This window comes from Macaca thibetana, chromosome 3, assembly GCF_024542745.1.
Source record: "Macaca thibetana thibetana isolate TM-01 chromosome 3, ASM2454274v1, whole genome shotgun sequence".
In the NCBI taxonomy this organism is placed as follows: Eukaryota; Metazoa; Chordata; class Mammalia; order Primates; family Cercopithecidae; genus Macaca; species Macaca thibetana.
Genome location: NC_065580.1, coordinates 141,781,728 through 141,804,516, shown reverse-complemented (window position 1 = coordinate 141,804,516; position 22,789 = coordinate 141,781,728). Strand labels below are relative to the sequence as shown.

Genomic DNA, 22,789 nt, shown 5'->3' with positions numbered 1-22,789 from the left:
AACCGGCGCGGGCTCTGGGCGCTCCCGGCATCCCTCGGGCGGCGGCGGCGGCGGCGGCTGCGAGGCGCAGGAGGAGCGTGTGCGGCGGGCCCGGCGGCGGGTAGAGAGGCGAGAGGGCTGCAGGAGACCGAGGGGGAGCCGGGCCGGTGGGGCCGCCGCCGCCGCCATGCAGGAAATAATCGCCAGCGTGGACCACATCAAGTTTGACTTGGAGATCGCAGTGGAGCAGCAGCTCGGGGCGCAGCCGCTGCCCTTCCCCGGCATGGACAGTGAGCGCGGGGCCCTGGCGGGAGGGCGAGAGCGACTCGAACCCCGGACCCGCTCCTCTGTGTTCCCGGGACTCCTTCGCCTCGGTCCTGAGACCTCCCCCGGCTTCCTCTGGATCCTGGGACCACTCCCCTTCGGTCGCGGGACTCCTCCCTCTATGTCTTGAGAGTCCCTCCCACCTCCTCCGGGTCCTGGGACCCTCCCCTTTAGTTCCCGAACTCCCTCATCTGTGATCCGGGACTCTTCTCACTCCATCCTGAGACCTCCTCTTCTGGATCCCGGGACGCTCCCCCTTGGTTCCAGGACTCCTGACTCCCAGGCCCCCATTTCCACCGTCTGGGGACCCCTTTTCCCCTCACTCGAACTCAGGAGTTCACTGCCTCGGATCTTTGGCCCCCTGCGGCTGTTTAAAGGTAATCTGTAGGCGGGTAGGACCTTGTCCGTTCGCTTAATTCTTGAATAAGGGTGGGTTATCCTGGATTGGAACTCTCCCTCAACACTCTCCCAGCTACAGGAGAGTACTAGGATATCGCACCCCCTACCTCCCAACCCCGCTACATTGAGCGTCTCTTCTTTTTGCTTTCATCAAAACTAGGCTGTTGGAGGAGGCGTGCTGAGGGAAGGACCACCTCTCTGTAGGAGACCCCAGCTAGACTCTTAAACTTCCTTCTAGGACTCTCTCTCCTGGGAGCTCATCCTTAGTTTTTGGCCTGTCCCTACTTTTTTCTGGACCCCAACTCTGAGTTGTTCATCACACCCAGCAGGTGGTGTGGTCCCTTAGCCTGAACTCCCTTCACTCCTCCCTTTCACATGGTGGCTCCTGGCTCCCCATATCTTGTACTTTAAAAGAAACCGGTAGTTTTCTTTGTGTCTTCTTTCCTATCCGGACACACTTGAAATCTAATGCTATAGCCTTAAAGTCCGCGGGCTTGTGGAAGTCACTGAGTTCAATCCACAGATGGGGAAACTGAGACCCAAGCAGGGGAAGGGACTTGCTGACGACCACTCAGTGCATAGCAGAGCCAGGCAAGTTCTCCAGTGTTGTGTGCTGTCACCCCGCACTACCAGCGGGGTCTCCCACGTCTCCCAGCAGCCTCTCTCCCCTCAGGCGGCCACACCTTCTCATGCACATGTGACCTCTGAGTCTGTCCCTTTCTGTGGTTTTTTTGTTGTTGTTTGTTTGCTTTTGAGACAGGGGCTCCTCTTTTGCCCAGGCTGGGTGCAGTGGCGCAATCATGGCTCAATGCAGCCTCGACTTCCCAGGCTCTGACAATCCTCCCACCTCAGTTTCCCAAGTAGTTGGGACCACAGGTGTGCACCAACACGCCTGGCAAATTTTGTGTGTGTGTGTTTCTTGGTAGAGACACTGTTTCACCATGTTTCCCAGGGTTGGTCTTGAACTCCTGGGCTCAAGCGATCCTTTCACCTCGGCCTTCAGAAGTACTGGGATTACAGGCATGAGCCACCACACCTGGCCTATATTGGCCTATATATATATATATGTGTGTGTGTGTGTGTGTGTGTGTGTGTATATATATATAAATTTTTTTTGCTGCCTGTCCCACAACTTTACATGGTGATACTTCTGTACAAGATAGTTTCGTTGGAAGTTAAGTCATCAAGAAAAAACAAGATAGTGCTTATAAAGAGACATCATCAGACCACCCTATTTGACACACGCACAAACACCATCGCCACTGTACACCCCCTAAAAAGCAGCTGCTGAAATTCACACACACACACCCCCTCTTACCTACCCCTCGAGTCCTGTGATAACTTCATCCCTGCACATGTGGCCTTTTCCTGTCTCTTTTTTTTTGAGATGGAGTTTCGCTGTTGTTGCCCAGGCTGGAGTGCAATGGCGCGATCTCAGCTTACCGCAACCTCCACCTCCCGGGTTCAAGCAATTCTCCTGCCTCGGCCTCCTGAGTAGCTGGGATTATAGCCTCCCGCCACCATGCCCAACTAATTTTTGTATTTTCAGTAGAGATGAGGTTTCACCATGTTGGCCAGGCTGGTCTTGAACTCCTGACCTCAAATGATCCGCCTGCCTTGGCCTCCCAAAGTGCTGGGATTACGGGCGTGAGCCACTGCGCCCAGTCGGCCTTTTCCTGTCTTGATGGCACTGGCTTGAGACCATGGAACCACCCATGCAGGGCAGATCTTTCCCTTCCACCCTTCTGCCACCTGACAGATCCACAAGCCTGTGAGGGGAGGTACAGTGGTGAGGGGCCCACATACCTGTTCTTGAGGCCAGGGACACGCCTGGCCCTGGGTGCTGCCCCAGCCAGGGCTTCAGGGTCGGTAGGCACCCTCCACACTCACTGCTTGTCCATATCCTGTTCAGTTAAAGCCCAGTGAGGCCACAGCCCTTCCTCACCCATCCCTCCTCTTCATGCCCATCTAAGGTTTGGGAATAACTGTCACTTTGCCCATAAGGCATACTCATCCCATCCACATGAGGCTCAGTTCCCAGAACTGTGGATTTCTGAGCAGAAACAACTCTAACCTCTGAAGAGAAAGACCAGACCAGAGATACTTTCAGAATTTTTTTTTTTTTTTTTTTTTTGAGACAGAGTCTTGCTCTTGTTGCCCAGGCTGGAGCACAGTGATGCAATCTTGGCTCACTGCAACCTCTGCCTCTGGGTTCAAGCGATTCTCCTGCCTCAGCCTCCCGAGTAGCTGGGATTACAGGCATGTGCCACCACGCCTGGCTAATTTTTGCATTTTTAGTAGAGACGGGGTTTCTCTACATGAACTCCTGACGGCAAGTGATCCACCCGGCAAGTGATCCACCTGCCGCAAGTGATCCACCCGCCTCGGCCTCTGGAAGTGCTAGGATTACAGACGTGAGTCACCACACCTGGCCACTTTCAGACTTTTTGAAATGCAAATAGAGTGACCTCCCTGTGACAGCCAAGGAATCTTTTGTGATTTAGTAAGGGGGGGCACGTTAAGTGGACTTCAGAGATGCTGTCATTGGTTTTTCAGCAATTCTAAAATGGTTACTTGTAAGGAAACTGTTTCTGATGCCAAGGTCAGTTTAGTCTGGCAACCGGGTGCTGGTGAATTCCTGGACTCATCAGAACAGCTGGTCCCTGGAGCCCACTGAATTCCAGCACACTCTTAACTGTGGGAATGAAAGGCTGTGCTTTTTTTTTTCTTTTTTCTTTTTGTTAACAAGCAACATAATCAAAAACAAAAGCACAGCAACCTTAAAGCTGAAACAGCAATAAGTCAAACTGCTGCGGCAGTTCACAGATGTACCTGGGGTACATGCTTCCTCATTTCGAGGCAGGACATAGGCACATGACTGTGCATTTAGGTATATATGTGACCAAAAAGAATGAGAGAAATGAATCCCAGCACTTTGGGAGGCCGAGGCGGGCGGATCACAAGGTCAGGAGATCGAGACCACGGTGAAACCCCGTCTCTACTAAAAATACAAAATATTAGCCGGGCGTGGTGGCGGGCGCCTGTAGTCCCAGCTACTCAGGAGGCTGAGGCAGGAGAATAGCATGAACCCGGGAGGCGGAGCTTGCAGTGAGCCAAGATCGCACCACTGCACTCCAGCCTGGGTAACAGAGTGAGACTCCGTCTCAAAAAAAAAAAAAAAAAAAAAAAAAAGAATGAGAGAAATGGAAAACACTGGAGAACAGAAAGTATCAAGAACCTTTCATTAGGCAGTCCCAAAGCGCTCTGCTCTTTTCCTCTTCTCTACCTCTTTATCCTCTGTGGTTCCAGTTCCAGCTGAACTTGTGACAATCCCAAATCGCTCCTTCCTCTTTTTCAGTTTCTTGTCATCTTCAGACTTTCTGGAGATTGAAGAGACATTCAAACCAAATCTTTTTTTTTTTTTTTTTTTTTTTTTTTTGAGACGGAGTCTCGCTCTGTCGCCCGGGCTGGAGTGCAGTGGCCGGATCTCAGCTCACTGCAAGCTCCGCCTCCCGGGTTTACGCCATTCTCCTGCCTCAGCCTCCCAAGTAGCTGGGACTACAGGCGCCCGCCACCGCGCCCGGCTAGTTTTTTGTATTTTTTAGTAGAGACAGGGTTTCACCGTGTTAGCCAGGATGGTCTCAATCTCCTGACCTCGTGATCCGCCCGTCTCAGCCTCCCAAAGTGCTAGGATTTCAGGCTTGAGCCACCGCGCCCGGCCCAAACCAAATCTTTGAGCTCTTTCCTTGGACTTATCCAAGTTAACCGTAGGTTTGTTCTCAGGTGACAGACTTGTGTTGGAACTGAAGAAATCACCAACCTAGCTGCCCAGGTAGCTTTCTTACTCTCCAAGCTCACACGTACACTGAATCGTTCAGCCCTCTTCTCCATTCTCTCAGAATGGTATTCAGATGTAATTTTCATTGAGTGGTATTTCAGATGTAATTTTCACCACTTTCTTCTCTGCTGTCACATCAACAGTTTTTTTTCAGGGGGTTCTTCCTCTTTGACAGGGGGTTTGTTTCTTCTTCTGTTTCATCTCCCAGTACATCTTCATTTGCCTCCCTTCAGCATGTTCTTCAAGATACGCCTGGAGTCTGTGGATAAGATCTTGCTTTATTCCCTTGGTCTCCAAACCACAAGTAAGACATTCTTGTTTAGTTCAGCAAGCTTCAGCTTATGGAGCTCCACCATCTCAGTTACCATCTTGTTACCCCCTCTGGGTGTGCTCTTTTAATAATTGTATGTGGGGTGGGTTGCGGTGGCTCACGCCTGTAATCCTAGCACTTTGGGAAGCCAAGGCAGGCAAATCACGAGGTCAGGAGTTCGAAACCAGCCTGTAATCATTGTATGTGGGCCAGGCGTGGTGGCTCACGTCTGTAATCCCAGCACTTTGGGAGGCCGAGGTAAGCGGATCACTTGAAGCCAGTAGTTTGAGACCAGCCTGGCCAACATGGCAAAACCCCCTCTCTACTAAAAATACAAAAAAATTAGCCAGGCGTGGTGGTGCACACCTATAATCCCAGCTACTCAGGAAGCTGAGGCAGGAGACTCTCTTGAACTGGGGAGGCGGAGGTTGCAGTGAGCCAAGATCGCACCACTGCACTCTAGTCTGGGTGACAGAGTGAGACTGTCTCAAAACACTAGAAAAAAATTGTATATGGATGTTGCATATTAAAAGCAGTCCTCTGTGTCTGCACTTAACGTGCTTTCCTTTGGACTAGTGTCTCAGAGGCACTGCCTCTTCCTTGAAGCCTGACCCTTCTCAGAGGCCCTGACTGTCTATACTTCTGTGAGATCATTCCTCCCCTCTGCCTCATGTTAAGGTGTCCGTGAATTCACCTTCCTGGAGGAAGGTGTCAGCTGGGGGCCATTAATTTATTTCTGTGGGTCAGGCACGGTGGCTTATGCCTGTAATCCCAGCACTTTGGGAGGCCGAGGTGGGTGGATCACCTGAGGTCAGGAGTTCGAGACCAACCTGGCCAACAAAACCCTATCTCTACTGAAAATACAAAAATTAGGTGGGCGTGGTGGCAGGCGCCTGTAATCCCAGCTACTTGGGAGGCTGAGGCAGGAGAATTGCTTGAACCTGGGAGGCGGAAATTACAGTGAGCTGAGATCGCGCCATTGTACTCCAGCCCAGGCAACAAGAGTGAAACTCCATCTCAAAAAAAAAAAAAATTATTTCTGGGATCTTGTACTCCAGCCTTCCTTTCCCCACCCGCTCTTAACTCCTTGAAAAGATCTTATATACAGGAGGCTCTCAAAGCACTGGGTAATGACTGCTCTCAATGTATGTGTCTCATTTTGTAGGGCATGCCTAACATAAGCAGCTTCTTCCTTGCTTGGTTGGGCTTTGCATACTTTTGCTACTTTATTTCCAGTACCCTGAACCCTTGGTGGGTCAATAAGTCGGAAGGGTTCCCTCCCACTGTCTTCAGACATTGTCAATAGCAATTGCACCTCTTTGTTTGATTCCTCTCGTTTTCTCTCCTTTCTACAGAGTCGGGTGCTGCTGTCTGTGAATTCTTTTTGAAAGCTGCCTGCGGCAAAGGTAAGAAACTCTGGGCTCCCTGATGTGCTTCCCGAGGCGCCCTTCCACCTCCTTGTCCCCAGCTGAGTTGGAGGCCGCCAGGGCTCTGGCTCACATTGCTTTTTACAGACTAACGATCTCTGTAGATAAAACTGGTTTGGACAGGCTAGGAACCTGATGGGGTGTTCCACCTGAAACCTAAACGCAGGACTGAACCTGGCTCTAAGGCTGCCTTATCACTTCGCATTCCCCGTGGCCACAAGCTGATGTGACATGGAAAGAAGCCCCCAGCATTGAGACATTCAGGAACTTTCTCAATGTCACAGAGTTAATCAGTGGCGGAGCCCAGTGTCTGAACCCAGGTCTTTCTCATTCCACAGTCTCCACGGGCTCATGGTTTTCTGTGGCCTCCCATCCAAAACACCCCATGATAACCCATCTTGTGGGGTCTTGTTCTCCATAACCAGCCCCCAACACAGACTACACAAGACTACTGAGGTGGGAGAATCCCTTGAACCAGAGAGTCAGAGGTTTCAGTGAGCCGAGATCATGCCATTGCACTCCAGCCTGGCAACAGAGCAAGACTCCATCTCAAAAAAAAAGAAAAGATCTTGCTTCATTCCCTTGGTCTCCCAACCACGAGCAAGACATTCTTACTTTAGTTCAGCAAGCTTCAGCTTATGGAGCGCCACTGTCTCGGTCGCCATCTTGTTACCCCTCCGGCTGTGCTCTTTTAATAATTGTATGTGGGCTGGGTGAATCCATCAGAAGTATCACTAGGGGCCAGGCGCGGTGGCTCACGCCTGTAATCCCAGCACTTTGGGAGGCCGAGGCGGATGGATCACCTGAGGTCAGGAGTTTGAGACCAACCTGGCCAACATGGTGAAACCTCATCTCTACTAAATATACAAAAATTAACTGGGCGTGGTGACGCCCATCTATAATCCCAGCTACTTGGGAGGCTGAGGCAGGAGAATCACTTGAACCCAGGAGGCAGAGGTTGCAGTGAGCCAAGATTGCACCACTGCACTCCAGCCTGGGTAGCAGAGGGATACCCCGTCTCAAAAAAAAAGAAGTATCACTAGGCATAACCTTAACTTTCCATGGTCTGGGCATTTTTCTCCTGTAGGAAAATTTATTTAGGAGACTTAAATATTAATCAGAAGCTTGAAAAGGGGGAGCAGAGAATCAGAGCAAAGGGCTGGTTTTAATGAATGGTTTGGTGAGCTTTGCTTCTATAACATAGTCATTTACCACTGTGGTAGTAGACTTCCTGGCAGATCAGCCAGGCCAACTTCACAATGTCGTCAGAACGTCATTACCTCCACTGGGCCTCTGGTCTTGCTCCCATGTCTTTGCTCAGTAATTCTGCCCTTCTGACCAGCCGCCTTCTGTTAGCACAGCCATCCCTAACACAGGGCATTCTGACTGTCTCTCTGTTGACTAATACAGTAGCCACTAGTCACATGTGGCAGTTCATATTTAAGTAAAATCAAATCACATTTAAAACTTGAAATTCTCAGACACACTAGTCATGTTTCAAGTGGTCAGTAGTCACATGGGGCTAGCAGCTGCCATATTGGACAGCAGAAGTGTAGAATGGACCTCCATGGTTGTCTTGCCAGGCCACCTGTTAGAAGTCCCGCACATCCCCAGAGGCTGGCTCTGTCCCAAAAGGCACACGTCCCTCCATGTGTATACATCACATTTCCTCAATTCTGAAATTGGTCTTTCTTTTTTTTTAAGAGGCAGCATCTTACTCTGTCACCCAGGCTGGAGTGCAGTGGCACAGTCATAGCTCACTGCAAGCTCAGCCTCCTGGGCCCAAGTGATCCTCCCACCTCAGCCTCCCCAGTAGCCGGGACTATAGGTGTGCACCACCTTAGCCTCCCGAGTAGCTGGGATTACAGGTGCACACCACCACACCCAGCTAATTTTTTGTATTTTTAGTATAGACAGGGTTTCATTATGTTTTGGCCAGACTGGTCTCGAACTCCTGACCTCAGATGATCCACCACCTCGGCCTCCCAGAGTGCTGCGATTACAGGTGTGAGCCGCTGTGTCTGGCCTCCCAGCTTGCTTGCTTGCTTATTTACTTATTTATTTATTTAGTGAAAACAAAGTCTCAGGCTGATCTTGAACTTCTGGGCTCAAGTGATTTTCCTGTCTTGGCCTCCCAAAGTGCTAGGATCATAGGTGTGAGCTACTACACCCGGCTAAGTTCATCTTTCTTTTTTTTTCTTTTTTTTTGGGGGGGACAGAGTTTTGTTCTTGTCACCCAGGCTGGAGTGCAATGGCGTGATCTCCGGTCACTACAACCTCCGCCTCCTGGGTTCAAGCGATTCTCCAGCCTCAGCCTCCCAAGTAGCTGAGATTACAGGCACCCCCACCACTATACCCAGCTAATGTTTTTTTGTATTTTTAGTAGAGATGGGGTTTCATCATGTCGGTCAGGCTGGTCTCGAACTCCTGACCTTGTGATCCACCCGCCTCAGCCTCCCAGCATCTCCCTCTTTTTATGCCTCCATCTTACAGTAATATCTGTGAGATGATGAGTAACTTTTTTTTTTTTTTTTTTTTTTTTTTGAGAGGGAGTCTCCCTCTGTCGCCCAGGCTGGAGTGCAGTGGTGGGATCTCGGTTCACTGCAAGCTCCGCCTTCTGGGTTCATGCCATTCTCCTGCCTCAGCCTCCCGAGTAGCTGGGACTATAGGCGCCCAGCTAATTTTTTTTATTTTTAGTAGAGATGGGGTTTCACCGTGTCAGCCAGGATGGTCTCAATCTCCTGACCTCATGATCCGCCCGCCTCGGCCTTCCAAAGTGCTAGGATTACAGGCATGAGCCACCGCACCCGGCCATGAGTAACTATTAAAATGTAAAGTGGGCCGGGCGCGGTGGCTCACGCCTGTAATCCCAGCACTTTGGGAGGCCGAGGCGGGCGGATCACAAGGTCAGGAGATCGAGACCACGGTGAAACCCCGTCTCTACTAAAAATACAAAAAATTAGCCGGGCGCGGTTGTGGGCGCCTGTAGTCCCAGCTACTCGGGAGGCTGAGGCAGGAGAATGGCGTGAACCCGGGAGGCGGAGCTTGCAGTGAGCCGAGATCGCGCCACTGCACTCCAGCCTGGGCTGGGCGACAGAGCGAGACTCCGTCTCAAAAAAATAAATAAATAAAAAATAAAATAAAATAAAATAAAATGTAAAGTATCTGTCAGCGTACTGCCTCAAATCATGTTGCCTTCTGTGAGGCAGACCTCTGCGCCCTTGCAGGACATGATGCCCTCAGGTGGCTCCAGGAGTTAGGAGGTGAAGATGCCTCAGCTTCTCTAGGCCCTGTCCCCTGGGCTCAGGGTGGCCTCTCTGCTGACACCCTGTCCCTATCTTCCCGGCAGGGGGCATGTGTCCGTTTCGCCACATCAGCGGTGAGAAGACAGTTGTGTGCAAACACTGGCTGCGTGGCCTATGCAAGAAAGGGGACCAGTGCGAGTTCCTGCATGAGTATGACATGACCAAGATGCCCGAGTGCTACTTCTACTCCAAGTTCGGTAAGGCACCTGGAGCTCTGGAGGCTCTGCTGAGAACCAGGGTGCAGAGGGGTCTGTTGGCTGCCCAGTGCCCACACACTCTCTGCCTGCTTTTCCCATCTTTCCATTCTCAGAGGAGAAACTTGGGCAGAGCCTGCCAGCCTCAGCCAGCTTTTAGGAGACAGCGTGGCTATTTCCTGCTCATCTCTCTTTTTTTTTTTTTTTTTTTTTTAAAGACACAGGGTCTCGCTATGTTTCACATACTGGTCTTGAACGCCTGGGCTCGAATGATCTGCCTGCCTCAGCCTCCCAAAGTGCTGGGATTACAGGCGTGAGCCACTGCGCCAGACCCCTTGCATTCTTTTGGAGTGCTTCAGTGTTTGGAGCTCTTTCAATCACTCTGGGATTTGAGGCTAATGAGGGTGACCTGGAAGCAGCGAGTTGTGCAGCTGGCTGCATTATGTCCGTGGTTGGTTTCTGTCCACATCCACCTTCTCCCTGAAACCCACTTCTCCCTACAGTGTGGGAACTGCCTCTCAGGCCGGAGCTGGTTCCTTCTCTCTGGGAGCCGTGATCCTGGTGACATTTCAGCCATCCTTAACAGTCCTTCAAAATGGCAGCCTCAGATGTGTCTTCTGGTACACCAAGCTTGCCTTGAGCCCTGCTTAGAGAATGCGTGGCCTCAGCTGTCCTGAGTGGCCTGCGTGGAGAAGCGGGAGACCGGATGGAGTCGGTGGGGCTGGCACAGAGTCTGGCAGAGATGTTGTGCTCCCTGCTGGAATGAGTCCCCAGGGTCTCTGCTCAGGTCTGCACTTCGTGGTTTCCCAAGAAGCAGCTCTGTGGGTCAGCATGAGGCTGGCTCTAGTCCTGGGCAGGGAGCCCGGCAGAAGGCCGGAATCCTGCAGGGAGCCAAGGGTTACTGGATATGCTTCATGCTTTCAAAGCACTGCTTTTGGAGGAGACATTATTTCAGCATCCCAATAGGTGTGGCCTGCTGGCTTATTAATGAGAGCTGTGGCTTGTTTTGTGGAGGTGGCATAAGCTGAGAAGAAATAGAACCCAAGCTTCCCAGCTCCCCAAGTGCTGTCCTCTGCTATTGTGCAATGTAGCATGTTCCCCCCTGACGCCTTGCCCATAGCAGCACTGGGATGGGGCAGTGGCCTCCCATCTGTCCCCAGAGGCAGCAGCTGGCTCTCCTGGGCAGGCTTTCAAGGCACCGCTATCCAAGTGGCCTGTGGGTCCCTCCTTCCTTGCTGACGGCCCTGGTGCAGGACACACTGTGTGCAGCTTCTGTCACCTGCACCACAGACATTGGGTTGAGGGCCTCCTTTCTAGGCACTGGAGGGACAATGGTGAAGAGGTCCTTGCCCTGTGAATTCTTCACTCTTGTGGTCCAGGGAAAGATGTAGCCGATAAGCCATGAGACGAACAGAGAAGAAATTACTTGTGACAAGTGCTCTGAAGGAAGGAAACCATGACCAGAACCTTGAGGCAGAGTGGTCAAGGATGAGGGGATTCCTGAGCTAGGAGCGGAAGACGGAGAAGGGGCTGGTCCTGGTGCAGGGGGACCCATGTGACTGGGGGGTGGCAGAGGCGGAGCCTGTGGGGGAGCCTGGGGAAGGAGTTTGCAGTTCCTTAGAATTTTGAGCACAGTTGTTAACGTGGATTGGAGAAGGTGAGCCAAGAAGCGGGCAACTACCCAGGAAGGCAGTTCTCAGTGCTGGTGGTCCCTGGGGCCCACTGCTTCGGAGAGGGCCAGGTCCACTAGTGCTTCTCCCTACCCTTGTCCCAGCTCTTAGACATGAAGAGCCAATCAGAGTGGAACTTCCTGGTCTCCATGGGTGCTTTTCTGTCACAGCCCCACTGCACAGGAAGCTGGGGCTCAGAGACACTCTTCCCTGGCTCTCAGGGCTCATCAGGCCAAAACTGGACACCAGAACCTCTTTTCCTTGGATGAAGCCAAGGTGGGCCTGGCCCCGGCCTTCCTAGCGGCCTCACGTCTGAGTTTTCCTGTAGGAGAGTGCAGCAACAAGGAGTGTCCCTTCCTGCACATCGACCCCGAGTCCAAGATCAAGGACTGCCCTTGGTATGACCGCGGCTTCTGCAAGCACGGTAGGTGCCAGGGTGAGCTGGGCCCCTGGCAAGAAGCCAAGTCCTCCCTTCTCTGCCTACATGACCCTGGAGGCTGCCATCTGGTCTACCTGGGACATCTTGCCCTACCTGTCCCAGCAAAACCTGACATTCTGCAGCTAACGGCTTGCTCATACCCCTCATCTCCCTTGACTCTCCCAAGAATGCTGGGTGGGTGGTGGTCCACCTGCATTTTTGATAAGGAGGCCAGTGTTGGGAGGTGAGGTCCCTGCCCCCTGTCTCCCATGAATGGGGGACAGCCAGCATTTGAAGCCATGCTCCAGCTCTCTAACTGGTAGAGGGGATGTCTAAGTGACCAGACACTTGGCTCTGCAGGTCCCCTCTGCAGGCACCGGCACACACGGAGAGTCATCTGTGTGAATTACCTCGTGGGATTCTGCCCAGAGGGGCCCTCATGTAAATTCATGCAGTGAGTAGCCAGCCGCTCTGCCCTCTACCCTCTACCCCAGCTCCCAGCCCAGGCCGTGCTGCCCTCTGTATCTTCCCTGGGCCACCTGGGCTTTGGTCATTGTGTGATGTCAGTACTAGAGCCAAGGGTGGGGGCAAGAGATAGGGAAGTAATCCCTGCTTAAGGCCACCAGTGCTTCCTGAGCCCAGAGGTGGCGCTGCCTAGACCCATTTCTTGGGTCATGGGCCATCTGGTAATCTAATGGAAGCTGTGGGATACAGACACACATGTAGCCTTGCATATCATTTAGGGAATTTGGGGACTTCCAGTTAAGAACCTGAACCCTAAAGGAAGGAAACTAGAATTTCAGTCTCCTATGTGGAGGCTCAGAAAACCCTGAGCTTGGGGTTTCACATAGAATAAGTAGTCATCTAACAGTGAGGGTAGGAGAGAACACACCCATTTCACACAGCAGCACACTGAGGCACAGGGCTTGGTCCCTGGCCAGGGGCACATGGTCAAACGCAAGTCTGGGCTGGGTGTGGTGGCTCACACCTGTACTCCCAGCACTTTGGGAGGCTGAGGTGGACAGATCACGAGGTCAGGAGTTCAAGACCAGCCTGGCCAATATGGTAAAACCCTGTCCCTACTAAAAATACAAAAATTAGCCAGGCATAGTGGTGTGTGCCTGTAGTCCCAGCTACTTGGGAGGCTGAGGCAGAAGAATCACTTGAACCCGGGAGGTGGAGGTTGCAGTGAGCCAACATCGTGCCACTGCATTCCAGCCTGGGCGACAGAGCGAGATTCCATCATAGTTTAGATAGATAGATAGATAGATAGATAGATAGATAGATAGATAGATAGATAGATAGATAGATAGATAGATAGATAGATAGATAGATAGATATAAGATAGATAGGATAGATAGAGCGAGACTCCATCATAGTTTAGATAGATAGATAAGATAGATAAATAGGATAGATTAGATAGGACAGATAGATAGCAAGTCTGTGAGCCTCTGAAGATCGGTTTTAATTCTTGCTCCATGGGGTTAGCACCCCTCTTCTGGCTCCATTGTCTTGTCCTTGGAGCCCAGTGCCCATCTGTCACTTTGCTTGTGGACCCGGGCTTCCGCCTGGGGTGGCACTGGGGCTGCAGACAAGCCTCCCCTCCTCCTGGCTGCCTCGCCCACACTGCTGAACCTGCAGCGGGATAACAGTCTCCAGGTCTGTGGGGACCCTGGTCCCTGCTTCTCACTGCAGGGAAGTGGCCGGTGCTGCCACTGGGTCTTACTCCCTGAATGAGAGTGCAGGCACCTGCAGGTGGCCTGGGGCAGACCGTTACCAAGTGATGGGAGGAGGGGCTGACGCCAGAGTAAGACCCTGCGGGGAGCGGGGCTTCCCTGTGTACAGCTCCTGGGGCGCAGCAGGCGCGTACCGGTGCAGCTTTTGTCATTTCTGAGCAGCACTGGCCATGAATATCCCAGTTCAGTGTAGGCAGGGCTGGGCCTGAGCCCAGGCAAGTCAGTTGTGTTCTCCACGCCACTCCCGCGGCCTCCCAGGAGCAGAGCTGAGTGCCAGCCCCACCCCATCCATGCAGCTTGTGTCAAATCACTTTGTGCTGGGGCAGCTGAGTGTGATTTTCCTAGGGCTGGAATTTAAGAGCATGGCCTGGCTTCTCTCTTCTCATCCCCCGTCCCCGACTCCTTCTCTTGTTCTCATCCCCTCTGGCTGCTGGTGACCAGCCCTCGATTTGAACTGCCCATGGGAACCACCGAGCAGCCCCCACTGCCGCAGCAGACCCAGCCTCCGGCAAAGGTACCGTGCCTGGCCCTCCTCAGTAGGAAGGAAGTGCCTTTTCTCCAGCGAGAACCTCAGTGTCCCCCGGGGGTGCGGTCTGCCTTAGACCCCACTGGAGAACTTGGGAGAGAAGGGCCGTCTCCCAAGTTCCCGCAGAAAAGTCAGGGGCAGAGCCATGTGTATCTCCCTCGAGAGATGCAGGGCCTCTCACCCTGGAACCTCAGCAAGGCCAAGCGCAGCAGCAAAGTTGAGGCACCATGCAACCAGCCACCCATTGTGAGATGGGGCTGCCTGGCACAGCAGCGTCTGCCCCAGGAGCCGGCCTGGGCACCATGTCTGCGCCCGGGGAGCTGGCATGGAGCCGGCCTGGGCAACGTGTCTGCTGCTTTTGCTCCTGGGCCAGACCCTTCGTTTTGCAGATAGGGGAACTGAGACTTCCAGAGCAGGGGGACTTGCCTGAGGCGACGCCACTGGGCAGGAGCAGGTGTGGCAGCAGAACTGACCACTCTGGCCAGCACTGCCCCTGCTCCTGTGGAGTGGAGGCTGGGAGGAGGGGTGAGAACAGGCCCAGCTGGCTCCAGTTTTCTAGATAAGGGGCCCCGCAGCCAAGCAGCTGGTCCGACCCCTCCAGCCCAAGGAGGGAGGGAAATGCCATAGACACATGGGGATCTGCAGCAGCCCCTCAACGCCAAGGGCACCCTGAGTTTGGTTATGGGAGTCGGGGGTTGAGCCAAGAGGAAGGGCTGGCATCAAGGCAGGGCGGGCATCAGGCAGGGTTCCCAACAGGCCCACCAAGCCCACCCACCTGAGCCCAAAGCCTCACCTCCTACCCTGCTGGGCTCTGGACTGGCTGCCAAAGCCCCACCAGCCCCGCTAAGTGCTAGAGGCTGAACAGCCAGGAGAGGATGCAGTGGATACAGCTGCGTGGAGGCCAGTCATATTGAACTCTTGATGGGGAAAGCCGGGAATTCCAGGTGTAGGTGCAGCCATGCCAACCTGGGGGTTTTCTAGCTCGGGTTCTGCACTTATGGGCCAGAGCCAGGAGCCCACGGGTCGGGAGGAGGCCCTGCTGTGGAATCCCTACCCCAGGAGCCCTGGCCCTCCTGGCGGGGCTCCCTAGAGGAGGGTCCTCTCAGCCCGAGAACGCAGCTCAGTGTGTCAGGCTCCAACTGTTTTTCTGTGACTTGCTCGCCGTGTAGGCTGCTAAACATCTGGCTGAACCAAGCGTTCATCCTGACCTGAAGCCAGAACCTCAGAAACCAAAGTAAGGCCTGAACATGCCCTCGCCCCACTGCCCCAGAGACCTCCTCTTGTCTCCTTGATGTTTTGTTTTCTATTTTATTTTTCGTTTTTGTGTGTCTGCATGGTGTTTTTCGGGCAGTGGCTTCTGCCATCATCACCAGATGTTTCTCTGTTGCCCGCTGTCCTGAGCTGGGCTGTTGTGGAAGCCCTTCTTCCTGCCGTTTGCGGGACGAGTCCCGCCCTCTTTTTTCCTGTCCCCATCGGTAGTCTGCGTGCACGTGTTTTCCACAGTAAAACCGTGTTGTGTAACTCTTTCCAGCAAAGTAACAATCCGCCATTACAAAGGTCGTCCTCCTTGATCCAGTTAACGAGTCAGAACTCTTCTCCCAATCAGCAGAGAACCCCACAGGTCATCGGGGTCATGCAGAGTCAAAACAGCAGCGCGGGCAACCGGGGACCCCGGCCACTGGAGCAGGTCACCTGTTACAAGGTGAGTCCCTGGGCTGGGGGATGGGGTGGGGTCTTCCCTTACTGTCAGTGGCCATTCCCTCATGCCCCATATGTTTGGTGAAATGAGAAAAGTGAAAACATTCGTTTTTGCTGATTGTAAGCATAAAGTTACAGTCTAGTTACCCATCCACTATGGTGGGCTAGAGACTGTCCTATTTCCTACCACACCGCACTGAGGCACAGTAAAGGATGGTGAGAACGCCTGCCCAGTGAATGGATGGGGCCTGCAGGCAGGTGAGGGAAGCCCCCAAGAGGGCGGGAACAAAATGGAAACACTGATCCAGGGAAGGGTAAACCCTTGGAGCTGCTGGCTGTCCTGAAGGCATCCTCGGATCCTGCAGGGCACATCCTAGGAGACAGGACACTGGGTTACAGCACCCCCGTCCCCATCGCCTCCCCCAGTACATAAAATGGACTCAGGGAAGGGTGAGCTCAAAGAAACCTCCTCGAAAACTGTCCTGTTCACTCTTGGCTCTGTGGGAGGCGGGGAAAGAGGAGGGAAATCTCTTCATAGTTTGATGTTGTTGATGAGTCTGGGCCTATATTCATGTCCTTGGTTAAGGCTGGAAAGTTACAAACTAAGTTTTCTAATCTAAAATCGCCCCAGGATTGGTATGCCCCTGGCACCTGGCAGGAGCAACCCCCAGTACTCTTGGAAGAGTATGTTCTCAACCCAAGGCACACACAATTCCTGCGTCTGGAGTTCTGAAGAACGAGTCCAGATTAGAAATCACAAAACAGGCTGGGTGTGGTGGCGCATGCCTGTAGTCCCAGCTACTGGGGAGGCTGAGGTGGGAGGATTGCTTGGGCCTAGGAGGTCAAGCCTGCAGTGAGTTATGACTGCACCACTGCACTCCAGCCTGGGCGACACAGTGAGACTGTTGTCTCAAAAAAAAAAAAAAAAAAAAAAAAAAAGCACAGAAGTGGGACTGTGTATAGAGCAGACTTAGCTGTTATCTTGCCGCCCTGTAATCCCAGCACTTTGGGAGGCCAAGGCGGGTAGATCACAACAAGGTCAGGAGTTCGAGACTAGCCTGGCCAACATGGAAGAAAGAAAACAGGGACTGCGGAGCCAGGGAATAGAGCTGGCAAGAGTGCTGGGTGTTGACTGGGCAGAGCCCCTCGGGGCAGCAGGGACTGGGGGGTGGGTGTCAGCAGACAGTGCCCCCAGCTGCCTCCTGACCCTTTTGTTCAGTGCTTGAGGCTGCCGTTTAAGGAGTCACAGAGTAAAGAGAAACTACGGAAGGGCCTGGATAATCAGGATGGGATGAGGCAGGGTCAGGGCTGGATTTGTCATGTGGCTCTGCAGGCTCCCCTTATAAGCATCATCCCATCTCTCTTATCCTGTGATCAAAACCTGTCCCCAAGGTAGCTTAGACAGGTGTGTCACAGCCACGAGGGAAAACGTTGGGTACAGCCCACCTTCTGTCCCCAGCACTGGTTCCCAAAGGGAGGGGGGGCTGGGGCACTTCTCATGCTGTTCCCTCCCGTCTCCTGCCAGGGAACCCCAGACCTTGGCTCAGAGGTAAGTGACTGGCCTGTGGTGCAGAGGGGCTTGGTCCCCAGACGGGGTGGCGGAGCTCAGGTGCCACGGGCTTCTCTTTGTCCTGCTACCCACTTGGGAGTCCCTCCCTGGGCAGGCCCTGTGTCCATGTGGGAGAGGTGTGGGCCTGAAAGAGCCACTGCAGGGTGCTAGCAGGTCGCCTTCTGGTGGCCTGTTCTCCCTCGCACCTGTGACTTGCTGGCTAGTTTCTGCACCACTGCACTTTCCATCCTGAGCTCCCTCACCCTCCAATTTGAAAAAAACTGTACCACTGAGAATTTCAGAGTCCTGTTCCGACTGGGGACTTGGTGGATGACTGGGGATTTGGTGGGCACTGCCTTAGTTGAAAACTGCATTTGAACAGTGTTATTGTCTGTCTCTCCTCTTCCCCCCACTTCCTGCTCTTCCCAGTGTGGCGAGAAAGGACACTACGCCAACAGATGCACCAAAGGGCACTTGGCCTTTCTCAGTGGACAGTGACAGCAGCTGGAGCCAGCTCCGAGCAGCCCGGGGGCCCCGCTGTTGGGAGTGTGCATTTAACTATTTCATGCGCTTATTGGCGCGACTGTGGCTTGAGCTGGCCCGCAGGCATGTGGGTTTCATCGCTCTGAGGGGCCACGCCTGTTAGTTTTCTATTATTCTGCCGTAATATTTTTTGAAAAAGGGACAAGTGTCCTGCTGGGTCCCTGCAGTCGACATCCTATTTGGCTGGGCATCGATGCCCCCTTTCTGGATCGATGCCTCCTTTCCGGGACTCCCAGCACGAGTCCCCTCATCCAGGGAGGGAGGAAGCTGCTGGGGAGGGGCTTGGCTAGGCAGTTCTGTGTGGCGATGGTTTTCCCCTCATTAAACACCAGTTCTTGGTGACCGCAGGGGCTGGTAGGTCATTCAAAGCTTTGGCCAGCTCATGCCTGCTTCCTCCCTCCCTGCCCTGCTGAATCCTAAAGCTGTGCCTCTATGTGATTTGAATGAGGGAGCCCTTCAGGGCAAATTCAGGTGCCCCCATTGCCTCAGACTGGCCCTGGTCCCAGGTGGTAGCGGTTGAGGAGGGGTGCAGGGCTCTCAGGCCTGAGGTTCTCTCCTCTGGGCTTAATTTTCTCTTGGGGTACGCTCCTGACAGAGTTTAAGGTGTCCCTTGAGCTGGAGCTGCAGACCTTTAAATAGATGGCCCCTTCAGATCATCTGTGCCTACCTCCTGCCCGCCAGGCGTCTACACTCACTCAGATGCCTGTGGCATGTGGAGGAGACTGCCTTGTCCTGAGCCTGGAAAATGTGAAACTGTCTCCTGTCTCCTGCTGGGCATGTGGGCCTGGCCACGTTCAATTGCAAGAACAATTTTTATGAAATGGATTAAAGCTTGTTTTTTAAGCCATGCCTCATTACTTAAGGTTCTCATGCCAAGCCTCTTACACTGGATGCAATCACAGCCTAGCTTTCTTGTCCCTTTCAACAAATGTCAATCTCACAAAGGGAAGTGCAGCTGCCCAGAAGGCCTTTGTGCAAGCAGCTGGTCAAGTCTGGGAGTCTGACCTGTGGAGCCAGCAGGCAGGTTCTCCACCTCAGCTCAGATGTCAGGTGGCCCCCCTTTCTGGAACACAGCATCCCACCCCCAATGAGGCTCTGATGAAGGGGAAGAAGGAGGGGTCGCCATGGCCCCTCACTTTTCCCTGTCACTCCCATCCCACTAAGCCTGCTAGAGAAGCTTCCTCAGCCGGAGGGCCACACACTGCAGCATGGGCATTAGTGCTGCCTGAGGTCTCTCCAGACAGTGCCGGGACACCTCACCCTGTAGCCCTTGATGCCCCAGGGTGATGCAGAAACGAGATGAGAAAACATCCGGGCCGTCTAAAAATCCCCTGCCTAGAGCCACAGGACGGCCGGGGTGGGGTCTGGTACTCTCAGGCACACAGGCCTTTGTGTTACACCATAAAGGGTCAGCCAACTAAAGGCCAGAGTGTCTGCGAATGCACCTGTCCATAGCACTCATGGCAGGGGACAGACTTCGGCACTGCTGCTGCAGGAAGGTCTGGATGACACCCTGCCCTCCAGGGAGCTGGACACAACCCAAGTGGTGGTCTGGGAAGTCCACAAAGGCCTTCACAGGTCAATGCCCTGGAAAGACAACCTCCCCCCACCTTGTGCCACAGGAGCCCCTGGAGCATGGGCTACGGCAGGCAAGCAGCACACGTACCAGTCATCTTTTATTTGGAGGTTAATTCCCATTAGGACATGAAAGGATTCAGCAACAATCGAGATTGTGTTCCTCACGGAGGGGCTCAGGCCAAGGTCATGGGGTCGGGCCGGGTGGTGCATAGTGTGTCCTCTTCAGTGGTATTTGCGGAGCCGCTCGTGCTCTGAAGTCAGGAAGGCAAGATGGTAAGTATCTTACAAGGTTACAGTGAAGGCACGGCATGACAGGAAACAGGCTGAGATCACACAAAGCCTTCCTGAGAATTCCCTTCAGAGATGACCCACGACCCGCCTGCCGGTGTCTGCAGAATCAGCAGACCCGGGGGTCACAAAGACACCTCAGGAGCCAACTTGCCACCTGGCCAGCTGCTTTCTTTCCAGAAGGAACAGAGGGAACACCTGCTCAGACAAACAGCCCTGAGAACCCGTCCTTCAGAGGCAGCACCGCCCTGGTGCAGCAGAGGGGGAGTGAGGTGGGGGTGGGGGGTGTACACGACACTGTTAGAAACAGTCTAGTCAGAGGACGTCAGCAACACTTCCTGCCAATCTCCCACCAGACAAAATCCTCTCGAGCCTCAAAGCTGGAACAGCCCTGCTTTTCTGGGGTACCAGATTATCCCACTCAACTCATTTCTCTGTCTGCATTGGCTACTAGGAAGATCGAGCCAAATTTTCACAAAGCCTGCTGTATTTTAAAGAATGCTTCTAAGTATTCTCTTTACCCTGGCTTCATTGTGATTTTCCTGTGTTCTCGTCACAATTTTCTCATTCAAACAATATCCCACATACTGTACTCTGATAGGTCCCTCCAATTCTTTTAGGTGGAAACATAAGGGATTTACTAATGGTCTCTCAGCCTCAGAAGAAGGTGGGCTGCTGTCTCTAATGAAATCAGTCACCACCACCCTCTCTTGGGAAACTGAAGGCAAGATGCCGCAGAGGCACTCACTGAGATGCTTGTAGGAAATGCTGTAGTTGAAGAGCACGTAGCATGCCAGCACCATGGTAATCCCCGAGATGCTCCCCTTCTTCACGTTAATGTACTTGTTGTAGTACCGGTAGTAACCTGCAAACGCAAGAGGCGCTCATTGCCCTGCTGGGCTTCACATTTCAGTGAAGTTGAGCACACAGTTGAGTCTGGCTGACATTCAGGGACCCAGTCCTGCTCTGGCTGTTTAAGCCCCTCGCCCTGCATTCACTGGCTGATAAAGGTGATAAGCACAAATGCCAGTAAGGTCTCCAATCCCCATAGCCTAAACTATAAGCACATACCAGCTCCTGAACTAGGCCCACCTGGATTCCACCTCTCCCCTTTGGCCTTGATCTTGTAGCCTCCTGAGTAGCTGGGACTACAGGCACGCACCACCACACCCAGCTAATTTTTCTTGTGTGATTTTTTTATAGAGATGGGGTCTCTCCACATTGCCTAGGCTGGTCTAAAACTTGGCTCAAGCAATCCCCCCGCCTTGGCTTCCCGAAGTGCTGGGATTACAGGCATGAGCCACTGCACCCAGCCAAGATAGGCCATTTCAAATATTTGTCCTGGAAGTTCTGGCAGGGAGGTGAGCATCATATTATAGACTAATGCCCACTATGGTTCCAATTCATTTTCCTCTTAAAGAAGTCTTAGGATTTCTCTAAGAGGCAGACGTACTGATTCCAAGCAATAGGAAACACGTTCTTGGCTGCAATATCTCAGAGCCAGCCTTTGAAAGCGCCAACCAACCATGGAGGTCCAAGGCCTAGCCACCCCTCCCTGTCCTCCTCTATATAACTTACTGCTTTCAGACAACAAGACCTTCGTCGCCCAAATTAATTCATGGCAAAAAGAGACCTGAAGACCCAGAGATTTGCTTTCATTTACACACATCCACAAGGCTCTGACCTCTTTGAAATGCTCCGAGAATGCCACTAGGGCTGAAGTCCCGCATCAAGATCCAGCTTGGCAGCTCCCCCAGTTTGACCTCCAGAAGTTTCTTGTCCTTCACTGGTACTGAAACGGAAGAGTGAGAAAAAATACCCACTGAATAATCTCCCAGTAACACAGATGGCATCCTTTCCTGCCACTACTTCAACTATGCAACAACGGTGCATAATGCAATTACACAGAGGCTGCACATACAAAATATTACAAAGAAATGCGTCACATCAAGCCCACTATTTTAAGCCTGAGTCCACACAATAGCAGAACTGCTACAGCGTCAGCTTTATTAACCAACAGGACGTCTGAGTAACAGCTTGCTGGGAGTAACTCCAGAAAAGGGTCTTGAAGAAAGTAGTAACGTGGAGGACAGGAAAGACTACTGCAAAGCTAACATTTACTTGACATTATTAGCTTATTTCATCTTCACAGCAAGCAGTTCATGCCTTTATCTTACAGGAGGGGAGGGGGGATAGACTCAGAGAGGTTGGGCCACGTGACCAAGGTCACACACACAACGTGGGGGCAGGACTGGCCCCCCACGTCCCTGAAGCCAATATGAGAGTGCCCTGTCCAACCCTGGGGATGCGTGCCCGGAGAACGTACTAGAGGGGATGTGGAAGGAGAGCGGCATGACGGTGGCCCCAAGTGTCTCACTCAGACTTGATGTACTTGTTTACTGGGGAAGGGCTTCAAAGAGCATCTGGGTTCACATAGCTGCCAGCCTCCCCAGATGGGCCAGCCCGAGCAAGTATAATGAAAGAAACCCAAGGAATTTCCACCTCCAGCATCCTGGGACCACGGACGCCAACAATTTCCAGAGATAAAAATAAGAGATTACACATTCCGAGAAGCAACTGACTTAGGAAAAACCACTCCAAATGACTGAACGGCCCCAGACCATATTCCAATGGGAGTCTGAGAACAAGGAATCAGAAGAATTCCTGGCTGACACTGCACTGTCCTCACATTTGGGCCCAGGAGGAGACCACGGAGGGCCAGGGAGTGGGTGGGCCTGTGGGTGTCAAGGAGATGCACTTAAGGAAGGAATGGTCTCCCCTGTTCTCCCTGCAAAGATTTTATTTATTTATTTATTTATTTATTTATTTTTAAGAGACAGGGTCTCGCTCCATTACCCGGGCTGGAGTGCAGTGGTTATGCACAGGTGTGATCACAGCTCACTGCAGCCTCACTGAGCTTCCTGGACTGAAGTGATCCTCCTGCCTCAACCTCCTGAACAGCTGGGACTACAGGTGTGTGCCACCACACCCAGCTAATGATCAGTTT

The 22,789-nt window shown here is 52.8% G+C and overlaps 4 protein-coding genes and 1 pseudogene across 11 annotated transcripts in view; 2 read left to right on the top strand and 3 right to left on the bottom strand.

Moving 5' to 3' along the window:
- The window catches only part of ZNF394 (zinc finger protein 394), a 103,083-nt gene that overhangs the window by 34,757 nt on the left and 45,537 nt on the right, over positions 1-22,789 (bottom strand). The gene's annotated exons all lie outside the window — the stretch shown is intronic.
- Positions 1-22,789, top strand: part of ZNF789 (zinc finger protein 789) — a 102,573-nt gene that overhangs the window by 50,300 nt on the left and 29,484 nt on the right. The window lies entirely within an intron of this gene.
- On the top strand, positions 27-18,759 carry CPSF4 (cleavage and polyadenylation specific factor 4). 6 transcript variants are annotated; one of them, XM_050784156.1, is made up of 8 exons: positions 27-269; positions 6,206-6,256; positions 9,627-9,779; positions 11,775-11,870; positions 12,225-12,318; positions 14,042-14,114; positions 15,736-15,828; positions 17,803-18,759. In XM_050784156.1, the coding sequence occupies exons 1-8, from the start codon at positions 167-169 to the stop codon at positions 17,869-17,871; spliced, it is 732 nt and encodes a 243-aa protein (XP_050640113.1). In that variant the 5' UTR covers positions 27-166; the 3' UTR covers positions 17,872-18,759. The 6 variants fall into 6 exon arrangements, with proteins under 6 accessions (XP_050640113.1, XP_050640112.1, XP_050640111.1 ...); XM_050784155.1 differs by having other exon boundaries at positions 15,733-15,828; XM_050784154.1 differs by having other exon boundaries at positions 15,658-15,828.
- On the bottom strand, positions 3,924-7,758 carry LOC126950543 (SAP domain-containing ribonucleoprotein-like; annotated as a pseudogene).
- The window catches only part of ATP5MF (ATP synthase membrane subunit f), a 140,104-nt gene continuing 136,894 nt past the window's right edge, over positions 19,580-22,789 (bottom strand). For all 3 annotated transcript variants that reach the window (XM_050784186.1, XM_050784185.1, XM_050784184.1), the window contains 3 exons: positions 21,467-21,574; positions 20,531-20,647; positions 19,580-19,745 (listed from right to left, as the gene is read on the bottom strand). In XM_050784186.1, coding sequence (XP_050640143.1) covers positions 19,717-19,745; positions 20,531-20,647; positions 21,467-21,574 — 254 coding nt within the window. In that variant the 3' untranslated portion in view covers positions 19,580-19,716. The remainder of the gene's footprint in view (positions 19,746-20,530; positions 20,648-21,466; positions 21,575-22,789) is intronic.

Bases quoted from the DNA above. Each gene is read 5' to 3' on its own strand.
- CPSF4 (XM_050784154.1), top strand. From the start codon at position 167: ATGCAGGAAATAATCGCCAGCGTGGACCACATCAAGTTTGACTTGGAG. The intron at 12,319-14,041 runs GTGAGTAGCCAG...GCTGGTGACCAG, and splicing joins CCCTCATGTAAATTCATGCA to CCCTCGATTTGAACTGCCCA. The intron at 15,829-17,802 runs GTGAGTCCCTGG...TGCTCTTCCCAG, and splicing joins AGCAGGTCACCTGTTACAAG to TGTGGCGAGAAAGGACACTA.